Here is a 24,844-nt window from a genome sequence, read left to right on the forward strand (position 1 = left end):
AGAGATTAAATGATTTGCCCAGAGTCGGATAACTAGTAAGTGTGCAATGATACATTCAAACCCAGGTCTTTCCAAGTCCATGCCCCAGAACTCTTTTTACAATGCTGTCTAGCTTTTTGGTATGTATGTGTTATGTACAGCATCATTTATTCTTCATTAATGACACCTTTCTCATCTTCCAGCCTCAATTTGTGAATAAACTCAACTTGTATAGTTGCTTTTTATCAATCTTCAAAACAGCATGGAAATACGTTTTCAATAAAGATTTGAATCTCTTACATGATGCTTCATTCTTGGATTACCCACAATTTCAGAAGGTGCATGTTTAGGAAAGATTTGTACCTAGGGCAAACCCATGAATGGACTCTCCCTAAAATTACAGTGTTAGGGCTAGAAAGAATTTTTAGGGATGATAAATTTTAGAATTTCAAAGACTTTTTCTTTTTATAAAGAAAGAAATGGAGACCCAGAAAATGAGTTACATAAGATTATATAAGTAATGAATGATAGAGATTGGATTGTAGAAATCCAAATACAGTGTTAGCAAACAAGTCTACTTGATCATGATTTTTTCTTCTCTATCCCAGAATTTTTTTTAATAAAGCTTTATTAGGACGAATTCATCCTCAAAAGATGCCACCAAAAAGAAATGATATGCATCCTGGAGTAGGCAGGAAAGGCTCTTTCAATCATTCATAAGACATGCTTTCTTATATATTATAGTCTAGAAATATATCTCTTAAAATATGAAACCCAGGGATCACATAGTATTACAGAGACATTTGTAATATGGAATATGGTGGGATTTCCCCCTCCCTTGTCATGAACATGACACTGTTATTAATTATCTTCTTCTACTTATTGTTACCATTTAAAACATCATGAATATCATCACATTTCATGCTTAGTTTCAATCTAAAACAGGCACAATTAAAAGCAAACTTGTTTTTAAGAAGCAATCATTTTTGCCTCCTTTTCCAGATCTCCTGGCCACCTCCTTGCCAGTCCTAAGTTCCTATGTTCCTCCAGGATCCCTTATGACATAAAACTTTAGGTGACTATTTTCTATACAAAGATGTATTTCCACATCATATTTTCCCCAGAATTTATTCTTGAGCTGTTTACCCCTTCAGTATCCTTGCTTGGGAAATTGTTTCTTAAAACAAACAAACCAATCCCAAATGCCCTAGTGATTTCTCAGTTTGCTCTGTATTTCTCTCAGGAATCTATCCCTTAATTATACCTAAGGATGCTCTACCACAAGAAGGCAAAGCAATTGTGCATAGCTTACAAAAAGATATAAACTGAAATCATTTATGTTTGTATAGTTCCCACTTCCAACACTGCTCAAATCTCACCCAAGTAATTTCCCAAACAACAGAATGTAGTAGTAGTCTTTTCGCCTTTATATGTACCTACCTAGATATTACTGAATTTCAGGACTATGTAGGTCAATTCTGAATGAGGATAGCCTTGATTTTTACTATTGTTTGAAAAGCCCAATTTGATGACAATTTTGGTAGTCCAGCAAAGTGAGGTCATTGGACAAGTATCTCCTATTGAGTACCAACAGCTAAATTCCTTACCTCCTCACTGTGGAGCCAGATAATAGCCAAATTATCCTTGGCCACAACTTAGGTTTCTGAGCCTGTTCTTTTCTTCCTTTACACAGCAAGTGAATTGACAGGCACAAAAGAAATTGGTAGATTACTAAGACTCTTCCTACAGATGTCACTTTCTTTCTAGACCAAAATGGTGGGGGAAAAGGAAGATGGAATAATGATGTCTATAGTGAATTTGCTATTATTTTGAAAGGCTATTATTATTCACATAGCTACTATTGCAATAGAGATAAGGAAAGTATATAGCTCTGGCTTTGAATAGACTCATAGAGTTATCTTCTGAAATCCATTGAGACTTTACAGCTATAAATTAACAGACTCTTATAACATTAGCTTCTTCAATTATCATATACCCTGGTATTTATTCTCATTCATCTTTCTTGAATGAGGCAATAGGTTTACATAAAAGCAAGTTACATTGTGTTCATCTTACACTCTGCTTTGTGCTCTTTCCCACACAGATATAACATTTAAAGAGAAATTTGAACTCTTAGAAAGTCATTGTTTCTAAAAAGAAAAAAAAAAAAACCTATCTCCTGTGGCAAAGGTGTCCTCCCACATTGAAATCTAGGTGCTAATATCTCTCAATCTGCCTTAAATAAACCTTCTTTTCTTTAAAGAACCCCTGAATACTCAATTTATGGAAAGAGCAGGGCTGGGAATCAGGAAGTTTGGGTTATAGTTTTATCTGTGCCATTATCTATCTCTGTGAACTTGAGTATATTATTTAAAATAGCTAGGCTTTGGTTTTCTTGTCTGTCAAATAAGGATAATATGACTTTTCCCAACTGTCTCAAAGGGTGGACATTCTAGTCAAATGAGCTAAAAATTGTGACAACATTGTGAAAAGTTAAATTACTATCCAAATAAAAGGCATTATTATCACTTGAAATCTACTCTCACTAAGTGGTCGTGTCATCAATTACCACATTTCCCAATTTCATTAAGATATTCATATTTAACAGTATAATTTACTCAAACACTTCTCCCCCCATCAATAGGATTGCATATAATATAAGAATTTACAGGGGCAGCTAGGTGGTGCAGTAGATAGAGCACTAGCCCTAAAGTCAGGAGGTTCTGAGTTCAAATCTGATCTCACTTAACACTTTCTAGCTGTGTGACCCTGGACAAGTCACTTAACCCCTATTTCCTCAGCAAAAAAACAAAGAATTTGCTAACTAGTTCATGAGATATAACAGATGTGTTATAAATAAAAGTAGATGTGCACACATAGAACCATTGTTCTTTTCCTCTTTTTTTGGTCATTCATCCAATTCATCCAAAGTTGGCAGGTGGAAATGGAAGAGTTGGGCTGGGGGAAGGGGGTAAAGATTTGTGCCCGCCAAGCTGTGGCCCTTGAAGGAATATACAAAACAGAGGCGAAATTATGAGGGGCCTGGGCTGCCACTGAGCTTTAAGAAGAAAAGAAATAACAAAGATAAGATGGCTATTCAGATAGGGAGGAAATCTACTTCTGGTTCTGTCAATACTCTTCTGATAAGTCTGTATTGATAAAGCTGTAATTCTGGTCAGAAGCCAGTTCATAGGTTCTAAGTGGAGGTCACAGCAAAGCTAAACATGAATAGAGAAAGGGAAAGTATGAATATTATATATATAGAGAGAAATTTAGAGTTTGGTGGAAATTAGATGGCACAGTGAATAGAGCACTGATCCTGAAGTTAGGAGGACCTATTTCCCAAAATAACTCTTCCAAATTTTGGACTGTTTTTATTATTAGAAAATTATTTATATAAAAGTTAATTTGTATCCTCAGAACTTCAGCCCACACTGGTCTTTTATCATACATGGAATCAATCTACTCTAATTTTCAGATACAAAATTTAAGTTTTTAAGAAATATGAAGATAGCAAAAACTTTTCAAGACAAATCATTCATCATATACTGGTTTCTACACTGTTCACCATTTTGATTGTTCTCTGGATAGACTCTATTTGTCAAATGTAATTCTTAAAAAGCAGTCAAGTATATAATAGTCCAGCTGTGGTTTAATACAGAATTATGATGGTACTCTTACTTTCCTTATCCTATAAATTTTGTTTCCAGTAATGTAATATAAGATTTAACTAGCTTCCTTCCCCTCACCCCACCCCGGAAAAGAAGCCACACCACTGTGTTAGATAATATTATAGCAGTAACTATAGTATGGTTACTAACTGGCTTAAAAAAGTGTTTTGAAGAAAAGAATTTAATATTTTGGGCCAGGGCTCAAGCTACAGGAAGAGCAGATTCTTTTCTAGGGATGGATATTATCTAAAGAAGGCCAGTAAAAATATATTTGCTTAGAATTTGGAATGCAGCCCTCATCCCTTCTGGTCCAAACACTCCCTCCTTTCTTTTACAACATACTAAGAACCCATCTCCTACACACAGAGAGCTTTTTCTGATCTCTTTCCCCACCCATCCCACCCCCTATTATTAACTTCAACTTTTTTTTTTTTCCTGAGACAATTGGGGTTAAGTGACTTGCCCAGGGTCATATAGCTAGGAAGTATTAAGTGCCAGATTTGAACTCAGATCCTCCTGACTTCAGGGCTGGTGCTCTATTCACTGTACCACCGAACTGCCCAGAAATTACTTTTAATATAGACTTTGTTTTTACATAATTGTGTACATGTTATTTGCTTCCTTTTTCTGTCTCCCTCTGTTTCTGTCTTTCTCATTGTAAAACATAAGCTTCTTGAGGGCAGGAAAGCTTATGTTTTCTTTTTGTCTTTGTGTTCTTCAGTGTTTGGCACTATGGTGGTAAGATAATAGGTGCTTTAAAAATGTGTGTTAAATAAATCAGAAGTGTGTAGATCTAATTAGTAAAATTTTAAAATGAAAATGAAAGAGGGAGAAAACCATTTATATCTACCTTCCTATTTACCTATCTACTTTTCTAGCTAGCTAGCTAGTATCCATTAAGCCAGATGTGACAAAGTCACAAATGTGAGAAAAGTATTAGAAGTCACAGGAACCAGTATTCCAGAAGGACAATAAGAATAATCCTGATATCAGAAGTCCAAACACAAATACACAAAATAGGGAAACAAAGTAAATTAAGGAGCTTAATGAAAATAGGTAATTATGAGCACTGAATCCACATATCAGTTCTCCACCTCTACCCACCCCAATGGCTCTAACAGCTCCTGAAGATTTCCCTTCTATCAGAGTCATCACTACGTAAAGCTACTTATTCTGCAGCCAAAGATACAACTTCATGGGATAAAGTTCTCTAAGGAATTCTTCGAAGTGGTAATATTTTCTGGGTCCCAAATTATCATGAAAATTTGAGACCTTTTTTGCTTGACAGTACACAGTATAAAAAAAAAAAAGGATGATGGAGTAACAGTGAAGATTAAGATCAGTTCTTCTGGGAGAAATGTCTTAGGAAAAGCATAATGCAGAATATTTGCAGGAGAATCATAGGAGAAAAAGAAATGATGTCAATGCAAAAGTAACTATTTGAGCTACTCAGATTTTAAGTATATGGAAGCAAGAGCAGATAAATGAAAATAAATTTTTAAAAATGGTAAAGTTCTGTAAGACTAATCTTTGTAATTTTAAAGCAGAGAGCAAAACTTATAATGAATGTTAAGGACAATTAAAAGAGGTTTTAAAAATACAGTGGGGATAAAAGAAGATAAAAGAAGATCAGTGCTCAGGGTGGATAGATGGTATAAAGATAATAGATAAAGAGAGAGAACACAAAACTGCTCAATTATTATTTTGCCTTTTTTTCCCTCCCTTAAAAAGTCAACAAGTATTTATGAAGTCCTACCATGCACCAGGCACCCTATTAAGCATATCAAGAAAAATTAGCTTCAGACACATAAGGAATGAACAAAAATGATTAAGATAAATGAGAACATTCATAATAGGATACTTAATTGTCCTCAACCTGGAAGAATTATATGCTACCTTCCTAAAAGAATTCATAAGGGCAGATGTGGTGGTCCATATGTATTGTTCCTGTAAGCAGAGAAGATAAGGTTGGTGGATAACTTAAACTAGAGACTTCTGAGATGCAGTCGGTTAAACCAATTAAATGCCTGAATTAAATCTGACACCAATATAGTAAGCTCCTGGGGAGCAGAATCCCACCAGGCTGCCAAAGAGGATAATTAATCCAGATCAGAAACAGAGGAGGTCAAAGCCCCAGATGTGACCAGTAGTGGAATTGGGCCCATGAATGACTGCTACATTTCCTGCCTGGATGAGGTAGGGAGACCTTGTCTTTTGTGGATGTGATTACTTTACTAATATCAGTGATTACTGAAATATTTTGTAGGATAAAAGATGTATGATGAGTTAGAAATGATCAAATAAGCCAATTATTTTTTAAAAAGAAAAATGAATGGATTGGATTCTTTAAACTATAGGCTGGTAAGTGTGACTTTGGTTCCTGACAAAATTCTTAGTTGTATAATTGAAGGAACGGTTTGTGAGCAATTAGAAAGTTAGTTCACTAACAGCCAACATGAATTCTTAAAGAACCTCAATTCCTTTTTGATAGCATTACAAGTCTGGTCGATTGCACAGATACAACATGCCAAGAAGAAAGTACATCAAGTGTTATATACATGAAAGTGGTTATTTATATTGCTGTTATTTCAGCGAGGCATTTGACAAACTTTATTAAAATATTCTTGCAGAAAAAATGAAGAAATATGGGATGGATGATGGATTATGGGCATTTGCAACAAACTGGTTGGAAAATCAGATCCAAAAAGAAAGATTACCATCAACTTGGAAAGAGATCTCTTTTGGAATACCTCAAGGGTTTTACTTTTAAGTCTGTACTTTTCAGTATTCTTAGTAAGCTAGGAGTATATCATAAAGAGGGTTAATTAGGCTAGTAAAGACTTTTCATAAAAATATCTGTTGAAGAAACTGCGGAGGGGTAGGAGAAGATATAGACTGAAGAAAAAAGATTTAGCAGGAGGTAATATATAAAGGAGAGGTTAGGAATATAGCTATTACATCACATATTGAAAAATATTATGTAGAAGAAAAAAATTTTTTTTTTTTAGTTTGGTCTGAGAAGGAAGGATTTGGAGTAAAGAATGAAAGAGAGAAATGAGAAAATGCTATAAACCAGGCCTTCGTTTTGTTGTTGGTTTGTTGATTATCTAGACTTAAAGTGATAAGGAAATGTTAATTTCATAAGAATATTTCCACCCTGGAGAGCTGGTTGTTAAACATTTACCATCAGTCCCCTGGTTCTATTAATTCAACTTTTTTTCTTTTTGATGTTATAGTCTGTTTCAAGTTTTCTGAAAGATTCATCATCATTTTTTCTATTATATATATGAAGATATAATGAAATTATGTCAAATGTTTTGGGATAATTGAAACAAAGTATACATATGACATTTCTCCAAATTATCTATCTTTATAATATGTATACTTCCATACATATCTATGTATGTATATACAACATCTGTACATATATGTACATAGATGGCGTATATATAATTATTTCATCCACATGGGAAATTTTAAAAAATAAGTATACTTTCATTTATTTTTTTAAAATTTTGAGTTCCAGATTTTCTTTCTTTCTGTTGATCTTTCACCATCAATTGAGAAGGCAGATTATATTAATTATATATTCAAGTCAGGCAAGGCATTTCCATATTAGCCATATTGTAAAAACTAAAATCACTGAAAAGAGGACACTTCAATTGGCACTCAAGTTTTCAACAGTTCTCTCTCTGAATGTAGATATTTTTATTCACAAGTCATTTGGAACTGTCTTGGATCATTGTCTCAGAATAACTAAGTCTTTCCCAATTAACCACTGTTGTAATATTGCTTTTCTGTATACAATGTTTTCTTTATCCCTTTACTTTGCATCAATTCATACAAATCGTCCTACACATGGAAGAATTTCACCATAATCATATACCACAACTTGTTTGTGGTTTCACAACTGATGGGCTTCTTCTCGATTTCCAATTCTTTGTCACCACAAAAAGAGTAGCTGGTTCAAAAGACAATATACAATTTTATTGTCCTTTGGGCATAGTTCCAAATTGTTACTCCACCAGCAGGCTTTGTACCTATTTTCCCACATCCTGTCTAGTATTTGTCATTTTTCCTCTCTGTTATACTAGCTAATCTGAGAAGTGTGAGGTGATGTCTCAGAATTGCATTAATTTACATTTCTGGTAAAAACCCCACCTGGGTTACAGTATATGGCCTTTGTTATATATTGCTGTAATCCCCTTGCTGGTATTTTATTTAGAAAATCTTGATAGAAAAACTATTGATATACGTCCATAATTTATTTAAAATTTACAATATCAAAGCTATCTTTGAAATTTAGGGATTAAATAATTTATTCATGATGACACAGTCAATATATATTGGGTATTCCTGATATCAAGATTGGCCCTTGTGCTAAAAAATAAAAACAAAGCCCAAAAGAAACAAAAACAAAAACAAAAAAAAATAAAATGTCTGTTACAAAGGACAAGGATATTTTGAAAATGAAAAGTATAGTTAATTCTTGATTCTGTATTTTATATTTGATTTTAGTCTATAAGTGATATAGTCTGTATTCTAGGTTACAAAGCCTTTTCTCTATCTCTAAAAAAAGATCATATGTACAAAAGTTCAATCTCTCTCTGAAATTAGATACCAAAAGTTTTCCTACAATGACTGTTAAAGAAAAAGTCTGTTCTCAGTACTCTCATAAAATATTTTCTCAGCATTTCTTACAAAGTTTCTTTGTTATTCTTAAGAAATTGGACTAACTGACCTCCCATCTTTAGCAATTAAAAAGATGGTTTTCTCTAATCTACAAAGATTAAGATAAGACCATTTTATCTAATCTACCAGGTACTAGTTAATTGATACACTTAAGTTCCTAACAGTGACTATGGGATATGGCTAGGACCTATCAATTCACAAAAACCTTCCTTAAGGAGGGGTAGTCTTCATCCCATGTATGAGTTACGCCCGATTTCTTTAATGTAATCAATCAATCATTATTCCTCAACTCATGTTGTTGCCAATCCTCAAATCTATATTATAATTTTTGTTATGTTCTATACTTATAAAAATGGGTTGCACCTTCAATTCAGGGTCATTGACATCAATGGAGGCAAAGCCCTTTTATTATCAGATTGCATTTCCCTGTTAATAAATGATATCTTGCTCAAAGAAACTTACTTCAATTTACCTTTTTATCTTGGTAAATTACATAAGACTTAGATACATCATTCTTTAAACTCAATTAGCTCAGAGGACTAAAACTCCTGCTACTGAGTTGGCTTTACACACAAAACTTTTTTTTGGGATGTGGGAGAAAATCCCAAAGTTATTTTATGAAGAGTCAGGGATAGCTTCTGATCAATGAGCCAGCATGACCAACATAGAGGTAGCAATGTTACATTCAATTGCATCAATGCTGTTTCCATGCTTAATACCCTTTCCTTGCTATGGCTACATAAACTTCTCCTTTTCAACTTTAAATGCCCTATGAGTGGTTCCTTCTATCTAATTCCAAATCTGAGCTATGAGACCAACCTCAATCAGTGCTTTAACCACTACTCCACCTTGCCTTTCCATCAGCCATGTTAATGTAAATTCATCTCATTTCCTTTTTGGATAGCATTAAGAAAAATCATATTAGCCCTATTTAAAAAGAAAATGAAGTGAGTTTTCATGCCCTTTACCTTTATGTTAAAATTATAGTTTTAGAATTTAAGTTGCTAGGATACAGTGATGTCTGTTTAACTCTCTTTGTATGGGAACCCATCACATCAACCTATGGATGAAAAGGTTTAATACATTATTTGCTAATGAAATGTTAAAAATATCACATTTTATGTGCTTTAAACAGCATTGCAAGTCCTGGAATTATTAGAGGGATATGATTTTATAATGTACTTTTATCATTTTTGTACTTTGAGTTTTATTCCCATTAGAATAAATATATACTGAAACATAAAAATGGTTACAAAGTATTCTACTACCACAAAGGTTAGAAACAAAAAATCAGGGTGAATTCTTTCAAAAAGGGTCAAATTATCAGATAGAACACAATAAGGGCTAATTAGGTTTTTCACAGGTTGGGAGTCTGATCATAGCTATTTAGAGATAGCGCTTATGAATTACTGGTAGAGGGAAAAAGGACTAAGGATTTAAAACATTTGATAAGCAAGAAAAAAATTCAAAAAGTTTGTGAAATAAGAAGCACAAAAGGGAATGGAAATGATAACTGGGAAGATAGTAGATGTAGAAGGACCAAGAAAATCTTTCTGGGGCATCAGTGACCCATCAGGATTAATGCAAAAAGGTCCAAGGGGGAAAAGCCAGGTATTACTATGAACATTCAGATTTAAAGGAAAGACTGCTCTGATATTAATTGACTTGTCTATTCTCCTAGTCAGTCAGATATTTATAAGAAATTATTTCTAAGGAGTTTCATGGCATGTCAACATTGTATACATCTACAAGCACAAGATTCCGTTTTTTTGGATATGGAGCCCAAAGCAAGCAGCCTACCCAATATTCTTGTTTCTGTAAGATTTCTTTCTTCTCCCTGAAGGAAAATTTTTTGAAGAAAAGGTTCTGGATCTCTCTTATGGAGATTTCCTTTCATGAAATTCTGGTGCCCTCACCCAGTGAAGACACAATACATGTCTCAATTTGCAGTCATCATGTTTTTGTTTTATTTTGTTCTAGAGATCACAAATCTCATCTGTGATACTTCATGGCTAACTGATCATAATCATGATCAAGTAAAATAATTTTTTCAAGGAAGGCAGTTTCAATTTTTGTATTTGTAAAATGGCAATATCTATAACTATAATCTTTGCCTCACAGAGGTTTTGAAGTTTGGTGAGATAGGGATTGCAAAACATTTTGCAAATCTTAAAAGCATATATAAGGTCTGTTGTCATCATCAGTATCACCACCATCTTTTTATCAAAACAAAAATTAGAATTTCCATGTAATAATTTTACAAAGTTAATATTGCCATACCCACTTTAAGAAGTGTGCAGAAAATATAGCTTCCAACAAGATTCTTACTGAAACTTGTCAATCTATCATGCAATCTATCAAGGAAAACCTTGAGAAGATGGGGCTTCCATGGGTGACAATAACCTCATTATTAGAAGACATCCAACCCTCTGCTCAGGAAGGGAGGTTTACATTTTCATTTTCATTTAAATAGCATTAAACGAACAACAAAAAGAAAAATGGATCGCATATTGCACAGCTCTTTCCTCTGCATCTTGATTCTGGAATTGTTTAGCTAGATAGTTAGCTAGCTAGATAGATGGATTTCTTGAGCATAAATGTATCTATAGATATTTATGTATATGGCATAGTGTATATATGGATACATGTGTGTAGATATACACATGTCATCATCAATGTTACCATTATTGTTGTCAACATTATCTTTTCATTAGAGTAAAAAATTGAGCTTCGATATAATGAGAACATAATGTAATATATAATATTAATAGATTATGATTACTATTCAATAACTACTATGTAGTTATTAACATATGTTGATTGTATTAATATACTGACAGATATTACACCCATATGTATATGTGTAAGATGTATATTTATTTTACATATTTATATATATGGCACACCATATATGAACACATGCATATACAAATGCATGCATATATATAATATAATTATATCTGTATATTATGTATGGCTTTATATTTGTATATGCATACATATGTATATGTGTATACACACATGTATTTATTTATTAGCTTGTTTTTCTCTCTGATAAGGAAGGAGCTGTACTAGCCTATTTGATTTCAAAAGTACTTATAAGCTGAGGTGTGTGCCAGTGTGGCAGAATGTTTTAATCAGTAGTTATGCTATTTTCTACTCAAATCTTGGGTATTCACACAGAAGGCTACTTAGAAAATACTATTCAAGACATGTCTCAATATCACAAAGCTTCATAAGACCCCCAAAATCCCTTCTAATACAACATTTGAGGAAAGTCCTAAGGAAATAGGTGAAGATTAAAATTGAAGGCAAGGGCAGAAAAGCTACCTGGTGCTTCTACAGAACAACTCTGAGTTGAACTCATCAGCTGTTCCTGAAGACTAAGGGAACTCTGGCTGAACTTGGATGTGTAGCATCAGGCTCTCCCATCACACTGAGGAAGTACTTATGGACAGAGGGGAAAGAAAACTCATCATACTGTGGTGCTTGGCAGAGTGACAAGATCTTGTGAATGGATTCATGAGATGTTAGGTAAGAAGCTGTACTCTAAAAAAAGACCAAAAAAGACTTCCTTGATGTTTCTTGCAGAGAGAATAACTATTTGACATTGAATCCCTCTGAATTTCAGAATAGAGAATGACTTTAAGAATCATTGAATTCTCTCTACAACATTCTGGATTAGCAAGCAGTGTGAAGGAATGACAACAGAAATATTAATTTGGCCTTTAGGCCCCTGCCCTGATCTGGGAAATGAAAATGACCTGAAATAATTGTGAGTAGAATGATAGCTTAGTTAAGGGAGGAAAAGTCACAAAAAGTTTCTTCTTAGTGTGCAAATGGAGAAACCTCAACATTGAGAGAATGTGGCATTTGTGAAGTGTGCACCGTATGCTTGTGGAGAACCTAGATTTCCTTACTTCTGGGTCAAGTAACTGAGAAGCAGTGGGGTTAGGAGCCTGAGGAGTGGTGAGGGAAATGAGGAACAAGAAAAGCAAACTTCCAAACTCCTTTTTAGTGAAGAGAGGAAGAAGATTGCAGGGATTTGAGACCTGAGGAAGCAAGTTTGAAATCTGCCACTTAAGATTTTCTCCATGGTAGATCTATCTGATCCTCTAATCTGGAAAACAATTTGGAACTATCAAAGGATTATCAAACTGTTCATATCCTTTTATCCAGCAGTATCTCTACTGGTCCTGTATCCCAAAGAGATCATAAAAAAGGGAAAAGGACCTGCATGTGCAAAAATATTTGTAGCAGCTCTTTTTGTAGTGGCAAGAAATTAAAAACTGAGTGCATACCTAACACTTGGGGAATAACTGAATAAATTATGATATGTGATGTAATGGAATATTATTATTGTATAAGAAATGATGAACAGACTAACTTCAGAAAAACCTGGAAAGACTTACGTGAACTGATGCTAAGTGCAGTGAGTGCATACAGCAACAAAAGATTATGTAATGATTAGCTGTGATGAACTAGACTATTTTCAACAACAAAGTGATTCAAGGCAATTCCAATAGATTTGTGATGGAGAGAGCCATTAGCATCTGTAATGGGCTGAGGCTTGAGTTGATGCACTGAGGTCCCAAGCACATGAGGCTAAATAGTAATTGGACCATACTCTATTAATATATAAGCTTGGAGAAAGAATGGCCCCCGCCCACTCTTTGTGCAAGTCCTGATGTGTTGTATAGGAAATGACGATTTTGGTGGGTGGAGGCAGGGGAGTGGAAAAGGAAGAGGAAGGACAGATTGCTCGCATTGCCATTGCAACGACTTTTCAGCTCAGGTCTCTCTCTGCTAGCTGGCTTCCTGTCGCAGCTGCCCATATTGCTATCGCAATCTTTTTTCACCTCTTCACTTCGATAAAGATTGAAGATTTTTCCCTTAACCTGAATTCCTGACTCCGGCTGATTTTAAATATGCGGTCATTACAAGCATCCAGAGGGAAAACCATGGAGATTGAATGTGAATCACAAAATAGTGTTTTCACCATTTTTGTGGTGGTGATGGTTGTTTATTTGCTTTTTTTTTCCTTTCTCATTTTTTCCCTTTTGATTTGATTTTTTTTGTGCAGCATGATAAATGTGGGAATATGTTTAGAAGAATTGCATATGTTTAACCTATCTTAAATTACTTGTCTAGGGGAGGGTAAAAAAATTTGGAACGCAAAGTTTTGCAAGGTCGAATGTTTAAAACGATTTTTATATATATTTTGAAAACTAAAAAGCAATTTTTATTTTTAAAAAAGAAATAAGGACTTCTCTATTTGATAGTTAAAAAAAAAAAAATTCCTCCATTATTGTTTCAAAGACTTTAAGAATGACCAGTATTGGACCAATAGTACAATATGTTTGATTATGGAATCAAGAAGACCAGAGTTCAAATTCTACCTCAGACACTTACTACCTTTATGACCATAAGCAAGCCATATAGCCTCTGCCTGCCACAGTTTCCTTATCTGTAAAATGGTGATAATAGGACCAGGATCTTTATGAGGCCCAATTGAGATAAGACACACAAAGCATTTTGCAAAATCCTAAGACATTATATAAATGCTAGCTCAAAAAAAAAGATCAATACTTTAATGCTAAAAGGAAAGATAAGAAATAAGTATGGGGAGGGGGTGGGATATTAGTGGGACAATGGAGTAACTAGACAGATGCATATACGTGTAGCTCTGATAGTGGGGATAATTGAAACAGAATAAAGGCTATATTTGAGACACAATGTGGCATAATATAATATTCCCTCAGTTGATTACAAGATGAAAAAAAGAGAAAGAACTAGTAGATCAGGATAGTCCAAATCTATAGATGACAAAATATAGCCTTTCTTTTTTAAACACAATCTGAACTATAGTTATTTATAGAACATGTCCACAATTCCCAATTCCCAATGTATTTCCCATTCAGCAACATTTATCCAATTTATCCACTAGGAAGCTAGAGATTTGGGACACATTCCCATGGAACAGACAGGAAATTATATGAAAGGTCACCTCAGTAACTGCCAATTTGCTAATCACTTTCATAAACCTCAGATTCTCCCATGGAGCCCCCAAATCCATAGAACTGGGCAAGATTTACATGCAGCCTAGGAAATATTCCCTTTGAGCTCAGCAACAAGAAATTCAAATCTGTTTGAAGAATCAGTGGAAAGTAGTGCTTCTACATTAAAAAAAAAAAAAAAAACTGTCAAGACTGTCCTCCCTGACCCAGAGAAGTATAGTAACATCAGTGAAAACCCTGGGGGAAAAGGGCACAAATCCAATTGAGTCACCTGAGCTTCACTGAAAAGTATACTGTACACCCATCCTGTTCTCATTTCCCAAATGTCAAAAGATGATTTGTAGCCCAAACTGCTCTAAATTCAATCTAAACTGGCAAAGGGGACATCCCTAGGATTACCAAGAGCCTTGGACCAAATTCATGTGCAGTAATTATCAGATTTTATGCTATTCCCAAATAGGAAAAGGACATCTTAGGAAATGGAACATCAAGGTCCAGTTGCCCCTATTTCTAGTTAGACAAACTACATTGGCAAACGAGGAAGCCCTGTTCAAAGATATGACCTTACCTCCACGTAGAGGAGAGGGAAAATTCCAATCTTATCTCCCAGCATTCCTTCTGCCCAGTTATCATCGACTCTCCTGATTACAGTCAAGATTTCGTCCTAAGACACACAGGATCCAAACAGATACATGCATTCATAGGGAGACACACACAGACGGACATACAAAAAAAAAAAAAAAAAAAAAAAAGACAGGTTAGTTTTATTCAATCTGAAATCAGACTTTGTACTATCATTCAGTAATTATATGAAACTTAGAAGGAAAAAAAAATCCTCAACAACTTAAAGTTTACATGCCTATCTGAGTGCTGACAATCCTTTTCACGTGTTCATTGTTCTGAGATTTTAAACAGGAAGACATATATCATGATGTATCATGATGCGGGTAAGTCAGTGTCTGGAATCAGGTCCCTGTTTATATGAATTGAAAACTTTTTTCCACTCTAAAAAAGTAATCAACTAAGCATAAAGCATTTTAAGTCTCTAGCTTCAAACAAAGAAGAAAACAATCTGATTCGACACCCTTTGTTTAGAGTCATTCATACAAAATATATTGAATAACCCAAGAGTTCTTTGGAGAAAGAAACAAAACCAAATTCAAAATGAACAAAGTGGAAACAGATGGGGAGAAAAATTAAGAGGTATGAGACAAAGAGGAAAGATGAGCCTATGAGCCTTTCACAGGAGGCTGGAAAACAGAATCAAAGAAGAGGGTTTGAACAGAAGGACTGCCACCTATATCACATATTCAAGATTTCATTTTGAACAGAAGAGAGAAGGCTTTCATGGCTGCAGAGGCTAGGTCATTGCAAAGGGGCAGACAGGAAGCAGGTGTTAAATGAGTGGAGAAAAAAAAAGGAGATGACAGAGAGAAAAAGATAAAGACAATACAAAAAAAAAAAAAAAAGTAGAGAAATAGAATAGGAATCAATGTAAGGAGAAACAGATACATGATGTCTTCCCTAATTCTTAAGATGCTACTACTATCCCCTAATTTGATTTATTTCTATTAATATTTATTCTATATTCTTGTATTCTTCAAATCTATCACAGTTTTTGGCACATTAAAGGCACTTATTAGATGCTTGTTGATTGAATGATATGTATATTTTTTCTGCTTCAATAGAATATAAATTCCTTAAAAACAGAGCCTTCTTCACTTCCTCCCTCCCTCCCTTTCTCCTTCCTTCCTTTCTTTTCTTCCTCCCTTTCTGCATCCCTTGCACCTAACAAAAGATATGGCACGTAGTAGGAACCTAAACATATTTGTTATTGCATTAACATACCCAGCAGCCAGATTTAGACAGCAGTGGCCAAGTAGGCAGTTTATCTTTGTCAAGTTGCCATCCTCCTTTCCTTAAGCACTTTTCCTAACTACCCATCACCCCATTATGTCACCCAAACCAGGTTTACACATAGAGGTCATACAATAAACTTTCTCTCTTTTGAAAACTTACCCCTTTTATAGGCCACTCATATTAGTACATTATTATCCACTCTGAAAAACTAAAAAGAGCTAAAGTGTCAGTGGCTGATGAACCTCCCAGAATAATCCCTGTATTTTAATACAACTAAATTTTCTAATATCTTGCCACTGGGAAAATATCATTCTCTAAATACTTTAACTGAAAGGAGTAAGTAAAGTGAGGATTTCAGGCACTACTGTGGCAGGGCCATTGGGAGATAAATTATTTGGCAGGAGGCCCTTTCAACACCCTGCCCCCCAAAGAACACATCAACAGCTGTCTGCACAGAAGGCCAGAACTATACACCATTAGTCAGAAATATCTGCAGCAGAGGACAAGTGTAATGCCAGAGGGGCTGTCTCAACTGGAGTTGATCTCCAGGGTTCAAAACTCTTGGGCAGCCATCCAGGGCCTGGCAAAACAATCAGAGACGCAAAGGGAACTGCCCGAACACCTCGACATGCCTGTCAGGAAAGGAAAGACAAGGAGAAGCTCGCCTATGGATTGCTGTGGGGATGATGGAGATCAGAACATGGTTTATCATTTTTTTTTTTCATGGTTTATCATTTTGAAATCCTCTGGTTTCTGCTTAACTCTCCTAAGAGGCAAGTAGAAAAGGAAGTATCATAATATTCCTCTATTCTTCCATCTCAACTCTTTCTGCTTGAAAAAAAATACAGTGAAATGAAGTCTTGATTTTAGTAAGCTTTCTCCCCCTTTAATGGATGTTACAGGCTCCAAAATGGTCTATAATAGGGTACTATAAAGAATACACATCTTACCTTTTTATATACTGTTAAATCTCTGGTCAAAGACCAGTGTTTGCCAATTAGCATTTTCTTGCAAGATAGATGCTAATGAATTTTTTTTTCTAGGCGGGTTAAGAGGAGGAGAGTAAAAGAGAGACAGAAAGAGAGAATGTTTTTGTGCATTTCTCTAGGACAGAGTGACAGGAAGGGCAGATATAGAGGGCTAAATGGAAGAAAAAAGAGAGGGCAAAAGCAAAAAGGGGGAAGAGGGGAGAAAAGAGAATGGAAAAAAAGTTAAGAAAAAAAAGGACAGAAGAAAAGAGGGGCTGAAGGACAGAGGAGACAGGGAAAAAGAGGAAGAGAAAAAAAGACACAGAGAGGGAGAGACAGACATATACTAAGGCAGAGAAAAAACACAAGAAAAAACATGATCCCCAATATTAGGAATGGCCTTGTTGTTGATAAACATTAGAACAGAAACAAGAACATTGGCTTCAGTTACAGATGATCACTGAAGCAGGTCCAGTGAATTCCTCTTATTTATTTACCTCCCTAACCCCATAACACAAAGACATTGAAAACCTTTGGGAACCGTGGCCTTTTGCTCTTGATTACAACCAGAGGGAGCCATAGAGACTAAAATAGGCAGACATTACTTAATTACTTAAGACATTACTTAATCTTTAGTACTCTTTTATGGATCAGACCAATAGCAACAGCAAGACATTATGATAAGAAAATTTAGCTTTGATTTAAGTAAAAAATTAAAATGGAAAGAAAAAGAACTTAACTGCCTTCTAGGATGAAAGTCTATGGTTTTCCTTAGCTTTGAATCTTTTTTTGAGGAATTGATAAGACTGAATTGTGGCTTTTTTCCCTTTAGAAGAGAAAGGGACAAGACTAAAGCAATCTTCATATTACATAAAGATAGATTAATGCCAGAGCTTTATGGCACATTCTTCAAGACTTCCTCCCACATTAATCATGTGCAAGAGTACATTTCCTCATGTGAAATAGAACTGGATTTATAAGTAATTACTTATTCAATATGAGCAAACATTTTAATGTAGTTTATTTTAAAAACCAATGCGTTGTTAGATGGCATTAGTTATCTATTACTATACATTATTCAAACCAAGGAAAATTAATATTCTCATTGAATGATGCACGGGTCACACTACATCTATTATATTGTGTTGCTTTTTGAGTACCAAATTTAAGAGAGTAATTTACTTTTTTGGATATCATATCTTAAAGAAAAAGTGACATTTAATTTAGAAAAAGGAAAAGTTGTAGATGGAATTGTGGATACATTACCTAGGACAATGACTAACCCTACAAATATTTAATAAATATTGATGCAAACTCAACCTCCCTCAATGATCTAGTCAATAAAAAATTATTAAGTGTCTATTATGTGCCAGGTAGCACGGGAGATACAAAGAAAAGCCAAAGATTACTCTCAAGAGGTTTGCAGTTTAATGGGGGAGACAATATATCAAGAAATATATGTGACTAAGCTTTATACAGGATAAGTTGGAAACCATCAACAAAGCATTTGTAATTTTATGATTCTATTTTCATCCTGTGAAACTATGCAAAATAAAGCATTCTTACTTGTGACAGCATGACAAATATGTCATGTCAATTCAATTTCATCATCATGGCATGGTGACTGAAATGTCAGGCTTGGAGACAGGAAGGCAGAAGATTGCATTCTGCCTGAAACACTTAAAGCTGTGTTATGCTATGCACTTCATTTATCCTTTGTCATCTCAGTTTCTTAATCTGTGAAATGGAAAGATAATAGCACCTACCTCACAGGGCTTTTACAAGAAGCAAATGAAATAATAAATGTAAACCACTTTGGAAATCTTAAAACTCTATTAAATATGTGTATATTCAGTCATATCTGATTCTTCATGATTTCATTTAAGAGCTTTTTGATTTTAGTTTGTTTTGTTTTATTTTGTTTTTTTCAAAGTTACTAGAGTGATTTGTCATTTTCTTCTCTTATTTTACAGATGAGGAAACTGAGGCAAACAAAGCTAAGTGACTTTCCCAGGTTCACATAGTTATAAAGTGCCTGAAGTTAGATTTGAACTCATGAAAATACATTTTCCTGAATCCAGGCCCCGCGCTCTATCCACTATGTCACCTTGCTGCCCTAACTATATATTCTTATATATTATACTAAATATATGTTAATTATTATTTTTTATAAGTAGTACCATTACCTACTTTCCTACATTCCAATTCTGACCATAAAATCCTTGAGGGCAGGAAAGATTTCATTTTCTTATAATTCCACCCAGTTTACTGTTTTGTAATAGTCATGTGATGGGCAGTTAATAAAATATATCATAGTAATATAGACTTTTGAGGCTATTAGCATAACCCTTTGACTCCTCATTTTAAGATGAAAAATGGGCATTGTTTTCCAACTAGTGCGGAAGACTTAGTGGTCCAGGCTGAAGCCATACAATAAAAATTAACCTATTGGCATATAAAATGACTGTTAAGAGTTTATGAGTTAACAAGCATTTATCAAGTAATCCCTATGTGGCAGATCCTAGGCTAATTGCTAAGAGAACAAAAGAAAGGCAAGATACACTGTCCTTGTCCTCAAGAACCTTACAATTGAATGAGCTCACATGTTAATATCTATGGACATATGCTATATATATACATATATATATGTATGTTATGTGAATTGATTGGATGGTAGATAATCTCAGAGGAGGGTTACTAGGGAAGTAGATAAATTGAGGAAAGCTTGCAAGTTTTGGTCATTAGATGATGGTAGTACCTTTGAAAATTAGGAAGAGGGCAATGTTTTGAGGGAAAGAAAATTATTTTTCCTATAGACATTTGATTTTGAGATGCTTATGGGCCATTCATTTTGCCATCTCTGAAAGACAATTGGTGGCATGGGACCATAAAGCAGAGAAAGATTTATTGTTGTTGAGTCGTTTGAATTGTTTCTGACTCTGTGAAACCCTATTTGGAGTTTTCTTGGCAAATATACTTTCCTTTTTCAGCTCATTTTATAGATGAGGAAACTGGGGCAAATAGAATTAAGTGACTTCTCTTGAGGCCATATTTGAACTTAAGTTCTCTTAACTCCAGGGCCAGTGCTCTATCCACTGTGCCATCTGGCTGAATGGAAATGATATTTAAACTATGGAAGTTGATGGAATTTCCAAGTGAAATATTATAGAAAGAGAAGAAAAGAGCGTTTAGAACACAGTGTCATGGGATAACCATGATTAGTGGGCATGAATTAGATGAAGATCCAGCAGAGGATACTGAGAAAGGACTATTAAATTAGATAGATGAGAATTAGATGGAAGTAGTGCTATAGAAACCTAGAAGAGATCTTATCGACTATAATGTCACAGGTGTTAGATCAAAAAAAGATGATGATTGAGAAAACTTCATTAGATTTGACAATTAAGAGGTCATTGATTACTCTGAAGAGAACGGTTTAAGATGAATTGATGAGATTAGAAGCTAGACTACAGAGGGTTTAGAAGGCAGAAAGAACAAAGGAATTGAAGATCCCTAATTTAGATGGTTTTCTCAAGGAATTCAGCCAAGAAAGGGAGGAGATTCTTAGGCTAATAGTGAGAATGATCAGGTAAAGTAAGGGTTTAAAGGATATAGAGAGGGAAGAAGTAAATAAGCATTTCTTAACTATTTTGTTTTTCTAAATATATGCAAAGATAATTTTCAACATTCACCTTTGCAAAACCTTGTGTTCCAAATTTTTTTTCCCTCCCTCTCCTCTTTCTTCCCAAGACAGCAAGCAGTCCAATATAGGTTAAACATGTGCAATTCTTCTAAAAATATTTCCATATTCATCAGGTTGCACAAGAAAAATCAGATCATAAGGGAAAAAAACCATAAGCAAACAACAATAACAAAAAAGGTGAATATACTATGTTTTGATTCATATCCAGTATCCATAGTTCTCTTTCTGGATGAGGATGGCTCTTTTCATCCCAAGTTTATTGGAATTGCTTTGAATCACATCATTGTTGAAAAGAGCCATGTTGCCAAGCGCTATTCTAAGACAAATATCTTGCTTGCTCTTTACAACAACTCAGTGAGATCGATGCTATTATAATCCTGATTTTACATTTGATGAAACTAAAATTGACAGAGGTTACGTGACTTGCCCAAGTTCACACAGCTAGTAAGTTTCTGAGGCCACATTTGAACTGAAATTTTTCGGATTCCAGTCCCAGCACTCTATCCACTGAGCTAGTTAGCTATCATAATCATATGAATAAAGTAGCAGGGAATGAATGGATCTGGAGAGACTGGAGATAATAATATCTCCAACTTGTCGAGGAGACTTGAGGGGAAGGAATTGGGGAGTATGTAGAAAGGTTGGCCTTAAGAAGAAGAAGGAATATCTTTTCATCAGAAATAGAACTGAAGGATGAGGCAATGGGGAAAGATCTTTCAGTGATGTGATTATAGGAAAAAGAGAGGAGAGAAGCAGGATCTGTCAGAGAAGGTCCTCAATATTTTCAATGAAATTTTAGGAAAGTTCCTCAGTTAGCACAGTGGAGAGCTCTAGGTCTGGAGTTAGGAAGAATCTTCTTCCTGAATTCAAATCCAATCTCAGATACTTTACTAGGTGTGCTCCTGGCGGCAAGTTACTTCACCCTGATTGCCTCAGTTTCTCATCTGTAAAATGACCTGGAAAAGGAAAAGGCAAACTACTCCAGGATCTGCCAAAAAACAAAACAAAACAAAAAACAACCCTCAAATGGAGTCTTAAAAGAATCAGAGAAGATTTAAATGACTGAATCCCAACAAGGTCAGCTGGGAGGGTGAGGAATGGGGTATCATGGGAGACTTGAAAAGGAATAAAAAGGTTTGTAATAGTTCTTCTGTGAATCAGTTATGTGAATCAATTAAGAAAATGCAAAAGGATTATCTTGCTATGGTTAAGATCCAGATGAGATTATGTGATATGGATCTAATCAGCACATTTAATGCTCTTTTCTAACTTCACAGGAAATAAAGTTCTGTAACTCCAGTGGAAATAGAAAGAAGTGGATGTTAGAAGAAACCCAGAGTTATGATATGGCAAGAAGTCATTGCTATAGGATAAGAGACATTCAAGATACCAATGATTTGAGACAGGGGTATATGGATCAGTATATGAATCTTTCATAGGCTATTACCTAGAAAAGAATTTAGAAGTCAGAGTAAGGATGAAGGACAAAGTTAGTGGTAGTAAGGCATTAGTAAATAAAGAATGGTGAAAGATCATGATCAGATAAAGAAATTTGGAGATGATAAACATAGACATAGAACACGTGTGAGTAATGGCAAAATTTAGAGTAGAACATATCTGTGTCCAACTGAAGTAGATTGGAGAAATAACTTATGGGAACTGGATGGTTAAAAGAACTGAGAATTTAGGGTATTTGAATGAACATCAACATGTAGCTTGAAGTTTCCCTCCAAACCCCTCAATTATGTGACCATAGGAGATTCACTTTACCTAAATCTCATTTCCTCATTGACATAGTGGACATAATGCTTGCTCCATATATTTCACTGGGTTGGAGTGGGGGTATAACTCAACAGAACTTAATTCTCCAGACTCAAAGTCTAGTTCTCTATCCCCTATAAAGTGCTTCTCAGGGGACAATAAAAATCTACCATCCCAAAACAATTATAAAATTCATTTTTCTTCTCTTGTCCCTAAATCTGGGAGAATTTCTTGATGGCTCAGAAGCTGATTTTATACAAGCATCAGCAATATATCTCTAATTCCTTATCTTTGTTTCTTTAAATAGTCTCTATTTTTCCAGACCTTAAGAAGCTTTCATTCCTGATTACTCTATTCCACCAAAGACCTAGTCAGGTTTCCTATGTCACTAACCTTAAGCCCTGAAATATAAAATCCCCTAATTTATATAAGGTTTTGCTCAGTCTTGGATAAGAGTATCAGCTGTCTCTGATAGAGGGAAAAGAGGTCAGCTAGATTAGGGCAATTATAATCTCTGATTCTCATAGATGGCTTAGAATGGGCATCTTTATTATGTGCACTTATTCTGTTTTGTCCTTTTCCACTGTATGAACAATGCTCTTTAGGTTATTAGGTCTATTGCAATATTGGAATCTGAGACTTTTAATATTCTATCTGATTACTTTTTGAAAGAGGGGCTTTCCCTAGAAAAGTCTCGTAATATAAATCTCCCCAAATGAATTTTGCTATGAAAATAAATTTTACTAAATTTGAAAGTACTGTAGAAATGGTAAATATTACCTAATGTGGCACAGTAGACAGAATACTGGGCTTGGAATCTGCATTCAGAACCTACTTTTGACACTTGCTAGTGATATAACCTTAGACTAATATGTATGTACCTCAGGCAACTCCCTAGGATTTGCCTAATAAATAACACAGTTTTCTAATATATTGGTAGGAGGAGTCCCCACACCGGGATGAACACAAATCACAGATTTTTCACATCTTCATCATTCATAAAGTTAGAACTAAATGTAAAATCAAGTCAACAAGCATTTATTAGGCACTTACTATGTGCCAGGAACTTAGGTAGTGGTCATTGATTCCAATATCCTTATTTTACAGATGGTATAGAGGTATAGAAAGGTTAAATTATTTAATCAGGATTTCACACTTAGCAAGTATTTGAGGCAGAATTTGAATGCACATTTTTCTGACTCTGGCCCAGTTAGGAGTAATATTGCTATCTATTTATCTCTTCTACCCCATAACTATCTCAGATCAGCCAGTTAGCCATACAAAATAATGTCTTGGGAAACAAGCAAAGATAAATATCAAAACTGTATTATTGCATAAGTTTGCTCTTGCTGTTCAGCATGTAATTTTTATTCTTTGCTAATCCCAAGATAACATGTTTTTTTTTTTTTCTTTTACTTTAATTTCCATTGCATAGGTTTCTGTTTTCCATTTCTACTGGGGACATCGCAGGCAGCCAACCTTGATGCCACTGGACCATCTCATGCCCTCAAAAGCCTGGATTCCAGAGCCAATGGTGTGGAATGGCATTTGCCACACTCTCTCCAAACCCCTTTGCCAGTTGGCAGCTTGCAGTGTCCAGATGGGGAGGGTAAAACCAAACATAGCCAGGCACCCTCTGTGCTTCCTCAACCATCACTCTCTTCCCTGCAGTCCACAGCACAGGATACCTTGACTACTGAGCTAAGCCTGCTTTGTATTGGTGCATTAATAGCAGTTAATGACTCCATTAAATACCTTGCCATGAATGGTAGGGGGTGATGAGAGGAACAATTTTATGTTATTTTCTCAACAAAAGGCAGGCGTGGGATTTTGGAGAGAGAATTTTTTCTTTCTTTTTTTTCTTTTTAGAGGCAAAGTGCCTTTGACTTGCGTTCTGACAGTGAAGCATCTATAACAGGAATGCAGGTCCTGTAGCAATATGGAAATGTGGAGGTTTTCAGGCAGTAACTAACACCAAGGCATTCAGCAGACTTTAAACAAAAGAGGGCTTGGGTGGAGGGTGAAACTCCTGAATGTGCAGATGCCTTCTGAAGTCATCATTTTTAGTCTCTGATTCATTTATGTTTCTTGGAAATCAACTGACTGAATGTGAAAAAACAGAGTATAGAATGTACAAGTGACACTTAGGCATATCTGTGGATTTTTTACTATTCATGACCTCTGGTGGCTATT

General features: G+C 35.0%; 1 protein-coding gene across 2 annotated transcripts in view; it reads right to left on the reverse strand.

The window, feature by feature from the left end:
• SH3RF3 (SH3 domain containing ring finger 3) overlaps positions 1-24,844 on the reverse strand; it is a 573,569-nt gene that overhangs the window by 223,336 nt on the left and 325,389 nt on the right. For both annotated transcript variants that reach the window (XM_051984272.1, XM_051984273.1), the window contains exon 3: positions 14,928-15,023. In XM_051984272.1, the coding sequence (XP_051840232.1) occupies positions 14,928-15,023 (96 nt within the window). The remainder of the gene's footprint in view (positions 1-14,927; positions 15,024-24,844) is intronic.

This window comes from Antechinus flavipes, chromosome 3, assembly GCF_016432865.1.
Source record: "Antechinus flavipes isolate AdamAnt ecotype Samford, QLD, Australia chromosome 3, AdamAnt_v2, whole genome shotgun sequence".
In the NCBI taxonomy this organism is placed as follows: Eukaryota; Metazoa; Chordata; class Mammalia; order Dasyuromorphia; family Dasyuridae; genus Antechinus; species Antechinus flavipes.